Source organism: Lichenostomus cassidix, chromosome 9 (assembly GCF_008360975.1).
Source record: "Lichenostomus cassidix isolate B80296 chromosome 9, HeHo_3.0, whole genome shotgun sequence".
Classification (NCBI taxonomy): domain Eukaryota; kingdom Metazoa; phylum Chordata; class Aves; order Passeriformes; family Meliphagidae; genus Lichenostomus; species Lichenostomus cassidix.
In genome coordinates, this window is record NC_139490.1 from 823268 (window position 1) to 835676 (window position 12409).

The following is a 12409-nucleotide window of genomic DNA, read 5'->3' on the forward strand; positions in this document are numbered from 1 at the left end:
AGCTATCTCCCTCCCGAGGAGAAATCACTCGGTGAATGAGGATGCAAGATCCTGCAGAGCGTATGTGACTGCATTAATTTGACAAAGGCGATGAGTGTGCATGGAAGCAGTCACCGAGCCGCAGACATGCAGCCGCTAACCTTGCCCGTGCATCCTCTCCCTCCTTCTCCCGAACCGCCCGGGGAGCGATGAGCAGCCGGCGCGGGCGGGCAGGTGCAGGGGCCGCTCCATCGGACACGGCGCTCCTCCGCCCCGCCCGGCCCGCGCCGCAGCTCCTGCCCCCGCCGCTGCCCCGCCGCCGGGGGAGGCTTGGCGAGGTGCACGGCGTGCTTCGCCGGGGCGGGGGGGCTTGTTTGTTTGTTTCCTGCCCCATCCCGTTTTTATGATCGCGAAGAGGAAGAAGCCTTCAGGTCAGCCGGAGAACTGCTCGTCCGGCGGCCGGCGGACAAGGGCTCCTTTGATCGGCGAGCGGCGGGCAGCGGGGAGCGCCCCGGGCTCTGATGTCCCGGCGATGCGGGCGCCCCGCGGCCCCGCCGCTGCCCGCGGGCGCTGAGCCCCGCCGGCGGCCGCCTGGCACAGCCACGCCAGCCCGAGCCTGAGCCTGAGCCTGAGCCCGAGCCCGAGCCCGAGCCCGAGCCCGAGCCCGAGCCTGAGCCTGAGCCCGAGCCTGCGCCGCCTCCCCCCGGGACCCGCGGGCGCGGACCCGCCGGCTCGGGGCGCCTCCGCCGCCTCCGCCCGGCGCCGCTCGGGGATGTGCGAGGCGGACCCGCAGCCGGAGCCCTGCGAGCGCCAGCGGGTGAGTGCGGAACGGGGCTGCGGGAGCGGGGCGGACGGACGGACGGACGGACGGGGCCGCCCGCGGTTCCCCGAGCCGGGAGCTCCCAGCCGGGAGCTGTGCTACCTAAGCCGGGACGCTGGGTCTGGGGCCAGCCCGCCCTCGGGGGCGGCGGGCCGCGCTCGGCCGGGACTCGCATCCCGGGAGCAGCGCCCCGAGCCCGCGGACGCCCCAGCGGAGCCGGCCCGGGCAGCGGCCGCGGCGGGAGCTGAGAGCGCTCCCCGCCCAGGGCGGCCCGGCCCGGCCCCAGGCGCCTCCCCGGGGGCCGGAGCGGCGCTCGGAGGTCGGCGGAGCTGTGCCCGGCTCCGGGGCTGTGCCCGGCTCCGAGACTGTACCGGGCTCCGGGACTACACCGGGCTCCGGGACTACACCGGGCTCCGGGACTACACCGGGCTCCGGGCTTCGGGCGGTGGAAGAAGTGCAGCCCCCGAAGGCTGCCCGCCGATGCCCCGGGGCACTGCCCAGCCTGCACGGGACAAGCTGCACAAGTTAATGAAAAAAAGTGAACTATTCCTGTGACGTGCTACATTTTCTGTAGAGGCGACGCTGGGAACTAAGTAAGCCACAAACCGATTTTAACAAACCCATTCTAAACCCAAAAACCAATGCATTAATTAACTCCCTGTGCCATCTAGACCAGGATCAGGCGGGACATCATCTCTCTGTGGTGTCTAAGCTTCAGTAGACAGAGCAGAGGGGATCACATAAGCATCAGGAGAAGTGTAAGAAAACCACAATACCGAGGCTTGTATCTGCTTAAATTATTCCTACAGTTTCGCTGTGCTTGCAGTAGCACATAAAGCAGCTTCTACCTGGCGGTTGTTAATGCAGATGGGCTCAACTCTCTAAATAACTAGAAGTAAAAATTAGCCAGATGCCTTTAGACACGAGGAGAACTCCTGCAGGAACAGAATGATTTGCCCGCTTGGAAATCTTAACTGACTGCAAAGAACATATTTGCACATGAAAGGTGCACTGTTTCCTGCTGCTCCACCGAACTGTTTTTTCAGGGCTCAAAGACACCAACAGAGTCAGGAGATAAGCATCATTGCTTCAATGAGGCTCCAACTACTCCGAGGATTCTGGGGACTGGGTAGTATTCACTCCATATAAATAACTTTTTTTTTTTTGCTGCTTAATATGACTGAAAGTGAGGAGATAATGATTAATTTACTTTTTTATTACCGATGAACTTCTAGCTCACAGTTAGTACAGGGCAGTTTTCTCATGCCTTTGCATGGCTCAGTGCGATTTCAGTCCTATGCATCAGAAACCACTGGCTCATTTGACCAAAAATCTTGTTCTTCAGAGAAAAACAGCAGCTCATGAGGAATGTGAAAGCAGTTGTGATGGTCACTGCAGGTGACAAAAGACAGAGGCTGGGCAGACCTTGCAGGATTCCAGCCTCCTGAACCATGGAAGAGCTGCAGTTCTGGCACTGCCAGTCACCTCCTACATCTTGAAGTCCCAGGAGCAGTGACAGAAGGGCAGTTGAGACACACAGAAATAAAATGTCCTCTCATTTATGTAGAGGAATAGTGTGAGAATGTGCAGTGAGTCACTGAGACAGGTGTTGGTAAACCCATGGAAAATGAAATCTCTCTTCACTTACGTCTGTAACACTGGGTTATTTGACATCTTTAGTTTATTAATAAACATACTGTTTAGTGACCTGTTTTTGCAGCAGAGGAGCTGCATTCTAGGGGAGGTGGACATCAGAGGGAGGAAGAAATTATTGGAAACTAAAGCATGTGAATCGGGGAGAAAACGGAGGTCCAGTGGAAAAGCAAAGACTGGAGCCCTGAGAGATTGCAGCAGTTTGAGGAGAGTTTGAGTTGGGATGAACACAAGTCAGCAATTCAACTAAGCTAGTTTAAAATAACGAAGTTCCAAGTCTTAGACTTGACTGGATGCAGAACCTGTGAAGGGTCTCTCACTGACTTATGGGGGGAGGAAAAGGGTGTAAGGAAGGTTGACCTTTGTGTGAGGGGTCTGGGAAATGTAGTGTTCCCATTATTTATCCCAGTGGAATTCCCATGTTCTTTCCCACTGACTGGAAGGACTGTGTACTGCCTGTGGATGTACAGAGCCCCAGGAAATGCTGTGAGGGAGTTTTCATTGTGAAATACTGAGAAATACATGGCTGTGTGTAGGGATTGGAGTCTGGCCTGGATAAGCGGGAGCAGGTGAGGGGAGAGCACAGAGCTGCCAGCAGCAGCACTGCAGAGGTGGCCCAGTTACCTCTGAAGAGCAACAGAAAGACAATCCCCAAACCTACTGCTCGAGTTGCACGAGTGAGTGTGAGCTGGCTGCCACCGGCGTTGCGTGACTCCTGTTTCCCAGAGCTCTAACCTCCAAAGACAGGCCTGCTTGCAGTTCTTTAAAAATTACTGTGAAGACTCACTGTCTTCAGTGTGAATTTGACAGCCTCCTAGCAGAGCCTGATTTTTTTTTTCTATTTTTAGAGCCAGCTGTAAAGCTGTAGTCAAGAACTGCTTACATAATATTTCAGAAATGACAGCGAAGCACAATGGCATATTTTGACCTTTGGCATTAGATAAGTAATTGGCAGGTTAAGTTAATTTTTATTCAAGCAGAGAGACTTGCTTTTTACTTGCTTGTGAACTCCTGTACCTTCACACAAGATTAAACCTCACGGGTACGTTTTAAAAATAGGTTTTGGTTTGCTGGCCTTCCTTTTCTGTGTAGTGTGAAGGAAGCTCCTCCACGTGCAGGAACACCACTCTTGTGCTCTCCATCCATGACACGAAGTGCATGGTATGTGTGTGTTTGTGAGCACGCGGGCCTGGCAGAGGTCAGGAGTCTTCATTTCCTGACTGACAGCCCAGTACTATTACAAATAATTGGAAAACTCACCTAGAAAACACCTTTGTTACTGTGCAGTTGAGGAGCCGGTTTGAAGCCTATGACTCAGGGTAAGTGCTCAGTGAATATTCCCTTTTCCGTTCCAGACGCTGGGTTATGGGCAAGTCGGAAAGCCAGATGGATATAACTGAAATGAATACTCCAAAACCAAAGAAGAAATTGGGATGGAGTGGCCTGGAAATAGGGCTGGCTGTGGTCGTGGTGCTGCTGGCCATCGTGGCCATCACCATGATCGCCCTGTACGCCACGTATGACGGTGAGTACACAGGGACTGGCTGCATGCACAAATACAAGGGAATGGGGAAGGATTTTGGCTGAAATGTTAAGCTGCATCTACACGTCTTATAGCTGGAAAAACTCAGAAACCGTGTCTTTCCAACTGGAACTCGGTAAATTCATTTGTTCATGCAGAGTTGTGGTAAACACAAACCATCTGCTTGCTCTGACTTACGAATACTTCTGTTTGTAATTAATGCTTCAGTAAGCAAAAATCCCAACAAATCACAACATTGCTGAAGAAAATCAAACTCCAGGGCTTCCTTCATGTTCCTGTAGATTTATGAAAATCGTATTTTTTCCTTTGTCAGGCTTTTGCAGCAAGGACTCTCCATGAGTATAGTCATCCTGAGAGGTTTTGTGCTTCAGCAGTCACAGCAAAATGCTAAGAATAATTTCATTCAGGGGTAAATACCCTGATAATTTCTGGAAAAGATAATACAGAGAAACTGAAATTTCCATTTAGGGTCAAACTAGAATATTTCCTGATATTGGAAATTAAGTGCTTTGTTTAATTTTGAAGTACTTAATAGTTTTGTTTAAGCTTTTTATTGAAGCATAGTTCAACTACGGGATGGAAAAATGCCATTATGGAGGGGGGGGGGAAGTTTTATTTCTAAATTCTCAAAAGGAAATATTTTATGTTCCTGAATCCTGTATATTGTTCAGAAGACTTCAGAGTGAATGTCTCAGAATTTTCACATAATTCCTTGAAAATCCTTTTGATATTGTAAAGTATTGCTAAATTCAAACTGACCTTGTCATTCTCTCCAGTCATTGTGATATTTTTCTCTAAATTTCTTCTTTGTTTTAAAAATAGTACTTTTCCCACCTTCAATAGATAGGACATTTTCCTCTGATGACTACAAAAATTCCACATGATGAGTGACTAGCACTGAATGACCCTAAAGGGATGAAGATTATGATATTTTTAGAATCTGATCCTATAAATATTCCCTTACTGAGTGTAAGGTGTCCATTCATATTTATCTTACTGTACACTGCAATTAAATTGACTGTCAATGAAAATATTTACAGTAGGTTTTATTATATTGACATTGAATAAAGAATTAAGACTATGATTGTATTCTCTTTTAGATGGGGTTTGCAAGACGCCAGACTGTATCAAATCAGGTAAGAATGAAAATATATACCTTTTAACTTAATTTATGTGTTTTTAAACAAAATTACTGCCACACACAGAATGTTCCCATCTAAATGCAGGCAAGTATGGCATATGGGAGCCTGATTTTCTTAGTATAGTTGTACACAAGTAAAATCTTGTGCTGTGATATTGTCAGATCTTACAAAGTCATCCTCCATGTCCAAAAGATTCCAAATTTTATAGTCTGACAAGCTACTCCAACCTTCAGTAACAAGTGCATATGAATTCTTGGTTTACATCCCAATCTGAATTCTACAGGAAAGCTGCTACAATGCATCAGGGAAATGCTGAGTCCCACATTCTGTATCCTCTCAGAGAAGGTGAAGGGATTGTTATTTCTGCCCTCCCTTTCCCCTCACCTATAGTCCTCTTGGCCTTTCTGTTTTCTCCTCCAGAGCAATTAATTCCACTTCCTTTGTTTGCCTAATTTACCTTTAAATCACAGAAGGGTTTGAGTTGGAAGAGACCTTCAAGTTCATCTCATTTCACTCCCTGCCATGGGCAGGGAAACCTTCCTGATCAACATCTCTGATGATGATCATTTTCAGCCAAATACACATTGCTAGAAAGGACTGTCACAGACTATGTGATTTTCCAAAAGGAAAAGCAGGAAGAGTTTGGAGAAATGAGGCACAATGTAGCAAGAAATGCCTAAATTATTTAGGCAGAACAATTTTGCTCTTTTATGCTTCCATTAAAAGCTTTAACAGCATTTAACTACTAGAAAGGATAAAGTGAAGATACTGACAGAACTGATTGTTGAGAGAAGAGCTGCAAATAAATGACCAGAGGAAAAAAATGTAGTGAAATAAATAATGAATTAAAAAAATAAGAAAAAATGTAATGAGAAGTCATTGGTTATACCCAGTGTAAAATACCAGTAACTGCATGATGCTGTTGTCCATGGATTTGTGAGAGTACCTGCAGTGCAGCACAGGGAAGTACCATGCAATTTGTACATTTGAGCATTTTTTTGATAAGCTGACATTCTCTGCTAACTTCCTTGAACCCAGACAGCACAGCCTAAAGGAACAGGGGATTTTGATCTCTGTTTCACCTAAGTAAGCACATTGTGTTGCTCCTGAATCCTCCCCAGGTCACTGGTTGTTATGCCAGCTTATATTACTTGTTTGTAAGCTATTAAAGCAGCAGCTGACAATCAGGAGTACTACAATAAGATTAATCATTACAAGGAATTGATATCAAGCTCTACATTCTTGGTGACAGGTAGGAACTGAGTAAACAAGTGACAGTAGGAACAAAGCCAAACACTGGTTTGTCAGAGCATGAAAAGTACACTGCATATTACCTGTATTTGTACAAATTCACCTGGGTTAGACATAAAATAACAAAATATTCATAACATAATCACAGTTCCTTGATTATAATGTATCTGTGGTATCAGCCAAATAATGAGTGGTTACCTTGGAGTTCAGGTGTGCAAATAACACCTTTGAGGAGAGTGTTCTGCATGGTCATACTTAATGTAGATATTTCACATGCAACCCTAAATGGAAGACCACAGTTCCCACGACTGAGCTCTTTCTGGTACTTTTACAGTATGTAAGCTACAAGTTCTGATAAAAGTTATTTAGCTAATATTGGCTGGCCTGAACCTTGGAGCAGGAAAGTTATGAGAGATGATTACTTCTGTGTGACATGAGTAGGCATGGAGGATTATCCAGGTGCTGACTCCAAGCAGAGCAACCCAGCTGCACAGTTCAAGCCTGGTTTGATATTAGACTGTTAATGATTACTCAGATTTAAGCAAGATGTGGATTTCTCCTGGGTTTTGTTGTGAGGTTTTTCCCAAAGTGACACGACTGTGGATAAGGGCTCTTTCCTTGGTGTCAGAAGACACTCTGTCCTACTGTTACTGTTTGGCAGGGCTGTGAATGAGCCAGCTGGGGTGTCTAATCCTGGCTAGGGAAGTCTGTGCTGCTGGACTGACACATGCCAAGGGAATCCAAGGGACAATTCTGCCCTTCAGATGCTGCCCCAGCCTGGCAGAGACTCAGAGGGATACCCAAAAAACAGGAGATGTTAGGGACAATTACAACCTTCATCTTTCACAGCAAACAGGTGGAGTTAGGATGGGAATAAAGTGCAGCATTCAAAACACTCCCCCTAAATGAAAGAGGGCAAAGGAGACAGAGACCAGAACCAGAGCTTCCACAGTCCCAGAGCAGCTGGGCTGCAGCGAGTGTCACACTTACTAAAAACATGACTGAATTTCCCAGTCTCTGTTGGCTTGATCCCTTCAAATAGAAGTCACCCTGAAGCCATTAACTTCAGAAGGGAAACCACCAGGTGCAATGCTTTGTATCTACTTCCATTGTGGGTTTTATGCTACTGAAGCAGTCTGAGATTGAAAATGTACCTGTCCATGGCTTTTTCCATGTTCCAGGCACCAGAACATTGTAAAACCATCAGATTTTGGCCTAGAATGTAACACTTCTAAGCCAGCTGAAAAATGGGAGTAGGCAAGTCAACACAAACACTACAGGCTGTCTCTCCACCTCTCACTTCCACCACCACAAGAGACATGGAAAATATTGAAAGTACTGGAAAAATAACTATAAATATTTGACTTGCCCATGTGGAGGAATGAACACTTGAAATCACAAGCCTCATAATTTACTAAAAATAATGTCAGAAAAATGGGAAGAATATTCAGAATCCTGAGAAGTTCAGAGGTATCCCTATCTCTTGCCTGACTCCTAATTACTCTCCTTTCTGTGAGAGACTCTGTGCTGGCATACTAGTGCTAGAAGCAGTCTGGGTGGAAGAGGAATAGGAATAGGAAAGAGCCCAGAAGGTTTATGGACAGTGGCTACAAAGCTGTCACCAAGGAGTTGGATTTCACTGGAGAATTCCTGTCAGATCAGTGACCAGCCAGTCTTGGACAAGCCACTTATGAGGATCAAAGGGATAGCAAAGAGGCAGTATCAGTTCTAGAGTAAAATGTGGCGCAGGTCTGAAAATGAGTGTAGCTTCAGGAAAGCATTAACAGAAAAATTTTCCTGACAAAAACTGAAATGGTCCAAGTCAGTATTTTATTGAAAGAGACTGGATTCAGTTGAGCCTAAATCATACTTTACCAAAATTGCAGTGGATACTTAACCTCTGCTGTGTCTTGTGCTTTTAACCTCTCTTTTCACCACATTTAAGTACAAAGAAGGGGCAAGTGAAGGGTAAATGAAACATCCTGCATTTTACTTAGATATGTGAGCAACCACTCGCAAGGAGCAGGAATATCTGTCAGTTTACCACCAGTAAACACAGGCAACTGGAAAGTATGGAAGTTGTGGTCAGCACAGGACTAGTAATTCCTTGTTCACTGATGAGTACTTTGTTTGATCTAGAACACTCAAGTAAGCTTGAGCCTATTCTAAACTAAATATATTTATGACTTCCCTCTTCAGAGAAAACAAGTGTATTTGTGTGTTTCTGTAAAGACTCTTTGTGCCATGTGTCCCTGCAGCTGCCCGGATCCTGGAGAACATGGACCCCAGTGCCAGGCCCTGCGAGGACTTCTACCAGTACGCCTGTGGGGGGTGGCTCAAGAGGAACGTCATCCCCGAGACCAGCTCCCGTTATAGCAACTTTGACATTTTGAGAGACGAACTAGAAGTTGTTTTAAAAGGTCAGTGGAGTTTGGGGACTAAATAAAGTTTCTTCTGTGCCTTACTTGTTATCCCAAGAAGCTGTGGTTTTCTAGCAAAGCTTAAAATACTACCAGATATTTCAGGTTTTTGTGTTTGGTTTGGGAGAAATCTACCCCAAACTCTTTGCCTGGAGTAGGCTGCGGGAGTTGTGCTGCAGTTTGACACGAGCAGAGCTGAGCAGACCTGCCTTTGGTGGTATCTGCAGATCAGAGCAACTGTACCAGCGACAGCAGCAGGCAGGTGAAGGAGGAGGAGGAGGAGGTCTGTCTGTGGCAACATCAGCTGAAATGCTGGAAGCTGCTCTGTGGCAGCCCTATGTCCTATATCTGTGTTCCATCAGAAATCCCAAAGAGCAGGCAAGCCATTTTCCAGCCTGTCACATCAACAGTGTCAAATCATTCACATGCCTTTTTTTGGTGAAAATAACAGAGTCAAAGAAGCCAGTTTGTGCTCATGTAACACTCTCCAATCCACTGTCTCCAGACTAAATATCCTTTTTTCACTTGTCTGGTTTTGCCAGCTGTGTCTTCACACAATAGCCTGGTTGCTTAAAACCTGTCCCTGAGAAGTCAGAGCATTTGTCTTTCCCCAAGGGTGACCCACAGAGTACCTACTCCTTTATGTTCCACACATTAACACAGACCGAAGCCATTGCAAGGCATTTCACCTCCAGAGCTTTTCCCCCCAGCTTCTGAAAGGCAGAGCCTCGGTGGAGTTAAGAGATGGACAAGGAGCACTCCTCACCCAGCCCTACTCCTCAGAATGCTGCCAGGACAGAGCAGGAGTGACCATTATTTGCTGTGTGTGTTTCAGATGTCCTCGACACCCCTAGCACTAATGATATCCCAGCAGTGCAGAAGGCAAAAACTCTGTACAGGTCCTGCATAAATGAAAGTAAGTGTCTCCTCAATACATGATATCTAAATAGCAACTAAAAGAGCTCACCTCAGTCACCTACACCTGTATCCTATTCTGTGCATAATTTTTCAGATATGCTTTGTGAAAACTAAAATGTATCTATTCTACAGAGTCTAACAAGAATGCCAGTAAAATTGGTATAGTACCTCCAGCTTTACTAACTTGGGTATTTTAGGTAACTCTTCAGTTACCAGTTTACTGCAGATATATAAGCTCTAGTCCTTTCAGTTAAATGTGAGTTAACTTCTTTTGTAGAAAATACCAGGGATGACGTGAAAGCTACCTGGCACACCAGGCTCTGCCACTAGAACAAAGAGCAGTAGAACTTTGAAGTGCTTCCTAAATCATATCTTTTTAGTTTCTGTAATACAATGAATACTTTTCAAAACTATTATTTCAAGCTATATGCAGAGAGGAAAGAAAAAAGACAGTAGTTTTTCAGCATCGTGGTCTCAACGATCTGCATATGCTGTTTGTAACTGGAACATTTTTACATTAAATGTTAAAGCACAGTCATACATCAGAGCAAACTGCTGCTGTGGTGATGGGGGAAACAATTCTTAGCTTCATTGTTTTGAACTCATTCTAATATATAACATTTGTGACGTTTAAAATGTTGTGGTAACTCATTTCATTTTTTTCCAAAAGCTGTCATTGATAGCAGAGGTGGAAGGCCTTTAATTAGTTTATTGCCAAGTGTGTCTGAGTGGCCTGTAGCAACAACTAACTGGGATGATTCCTATGGTAAGATAACCTGTGCTTATTTCCTTTTAGTTAAAATATCTAAATTATTTGATTTATTGCTTACCCAAAATAGAGACTGACTGTACCTTTCATTTGCTTAGGTACTGCTTGGACAGCTGAGACAGCTATTGCACAACTCAACTCCAGATATGGAAAAAAGGTCCTTATTAATTTTTTTGTTGGCACAGACGATAAAAATTCCACAGCACATATCATTCACGTAAGTCTGCCTGGGTGCCGTGGCCTTGTTGATCATAAACGTGCAGCAAATGACTGGAAGCACAGACATAAATGTTAACCAGGAGAAACATCAGTGAACAGAATTTGATCCAAGTACATTGTAGATGAATTTGTGAATTGATGTTGTTTTCAATTGAAATTCCGGGTTTCACAGTGCCCTGTCTGTTCTCCAAGCTGACATCCTTGTTCTGTGCACTCTTACACTGTTACTGTCAGCGAGATCGGAGTAACAGACAGAAAGGTCATCTCTGAAACTTGAACATCCAGAGGAGGCAGAGAGCCTCTGCTGACTGCTGGGATGCAGCAGTTAGAGGAGCAAAGGGCCAATCTCTCCTGTCAGTGAGTAAATGGATGTGTGAGCACTTCACATGCAGGAATTTCAGAGATGCAGGAGCTGCCTGGCTGTCTGGGCTGTTGTGTCATCTGTACTTCACCTGTTTTCACACTGGCTACCAGCGGCTTGCAGTGTTCAGTAACAGAAAAAAAAAGACTGAAAAGAAAAACAAAAACTATAACAAGAATGAAAATAATTAAAGGTGGGCAAGAGAGTAAAGCCCCTGTGGCCAGAAGATAATTTGGCCCGAGTGAAGCATCAGCACCTGTAGCTGCCAAAAGAACAGTACAAGGCTCTGCCATTTCCCCTTAAGCACTTCTCAGTTTTGATTTGCATTTACAGATTGATCAGCCTGGGCTGGGCCTGCCTTCTCGGGACTACTACGAGTGCACTGGTGCATACAAAGAGGTGAGGGGGAGCTGACACACCACTGATGACAGTTCTCATGTTTTAACTTGTATTTTCAAGGCAGCTGCTTGACTTTTTAGGACCTTTTGGAAGGAGATAAACATGAAACAATTTAGCTTTGTTATACAGCCTCTGCCAGTCTTCACAGCTGGATCAAGAGCTATCCCCTGACTGTCAGAGCTGTATTAAGACAGAATACAAGTGGTCATGGATCAGCCCTGTTCTGCCACTGCAAAAAGGAGGCCACTTATGAGCTATGACTGACTGGCAGCAACTGGCAAATGCTGCAGGTGAACTCCTACCAGTAATAGGCTTGGAAAGAAAAACAGAACCATTCAGAACCAAAGAGACACTGCTGCAGTAAAGACCTGAAAAGATCACAGTCCTCTTCATCAACTGCTGAACACAAACACAGCAGGAAAAGGATGTGATACTGTAGAAATGGCTCAGATACTTGAGACCTCGTGTGGGCTCCTTTAATTTTTGTTTACTCATTACTTCTACAGGTCTCATTAAACTGTTAGCACTGATATTATATCCCTGTTGCTAATCTTGGATGTGCTTTAAGTCCTTGAGAGTGAAGTGTCTGTGCTGAAGTCATGGAGCTGAAACTTCTACCACAGTGACCTTTAATTAACCACATCTCTTCTGTGTAATTAAATGCAGAAGCAATGAGAAAGTGGACAAACCTTTTGGGGTTTGTAGGTATTTTGCTGATGTGCCAACAGTTAATAGTGATTACATTTAATTACAGCTCACATGCTCATTAAGACAATCATTGCCATCTGACCTGCTCAGTTCCATTTGAGATGGCCTTTAGGAGCTGGCTCACATAGCACAGTCTGCTCCTTCCATGTGTTGCGTCAACTGTAGCACTGAGAGACAATTCCTGTCCTCTGACCTACCTGACTATCAGCTCTGCACTGCTGGAAAGT

At 45.5% G+C, this 12409-nt stretch overlaps 1 protein-coding gene across 3 annotated transcripts in view; it reads left to right on the forward strand.

Moving 5' to 3' along the window:
- Window positions 1–287: 287 nt before the first annotated feature.
- Window positions 288–12409, forward strand: part of MME (membrane metalloendopeptidase) — a 30161-nt gene continuing 18039 nt past the window's right edge. Inside the window, exons 1-8 of one of the 3 annotated variants that reach the window (XM_085068881.1) lie at window positions 288–796; window positions 3808–3977; window positions 5096–5131; window positions 8647–8808; window positions 9644–9724; window positions 10397–10492; window positions 10594–10712; window positions 11409–11474. In XM_085068881.1, the coding sequence (XP_084925007.1) occupies window positions 3818–3977; window positions 5096–5131; window positions 8647–8808; window positions 9644–9724; window positions 10397–10492; window positions 10594–10712; window positions 11409–11474 (720 nt within the window). In that variant the 5' untranslated portion in view covers window positions 288–796; window positions 3808–3817. Of the gene's footprint in view, window positions 797–3455; window positions 3614–3807; window positions 3978–5095; window positions 5132–8646; window positions 8809–9643; window positions 9725–10396; window positions 10493–10593; window positions 10713–11408; window positions 11475–12409 lie in introns of those variants that run through there. The other 2 variants (XM_085068883.1, XM_085068880.1) reach the window with 2 other exon arrangements.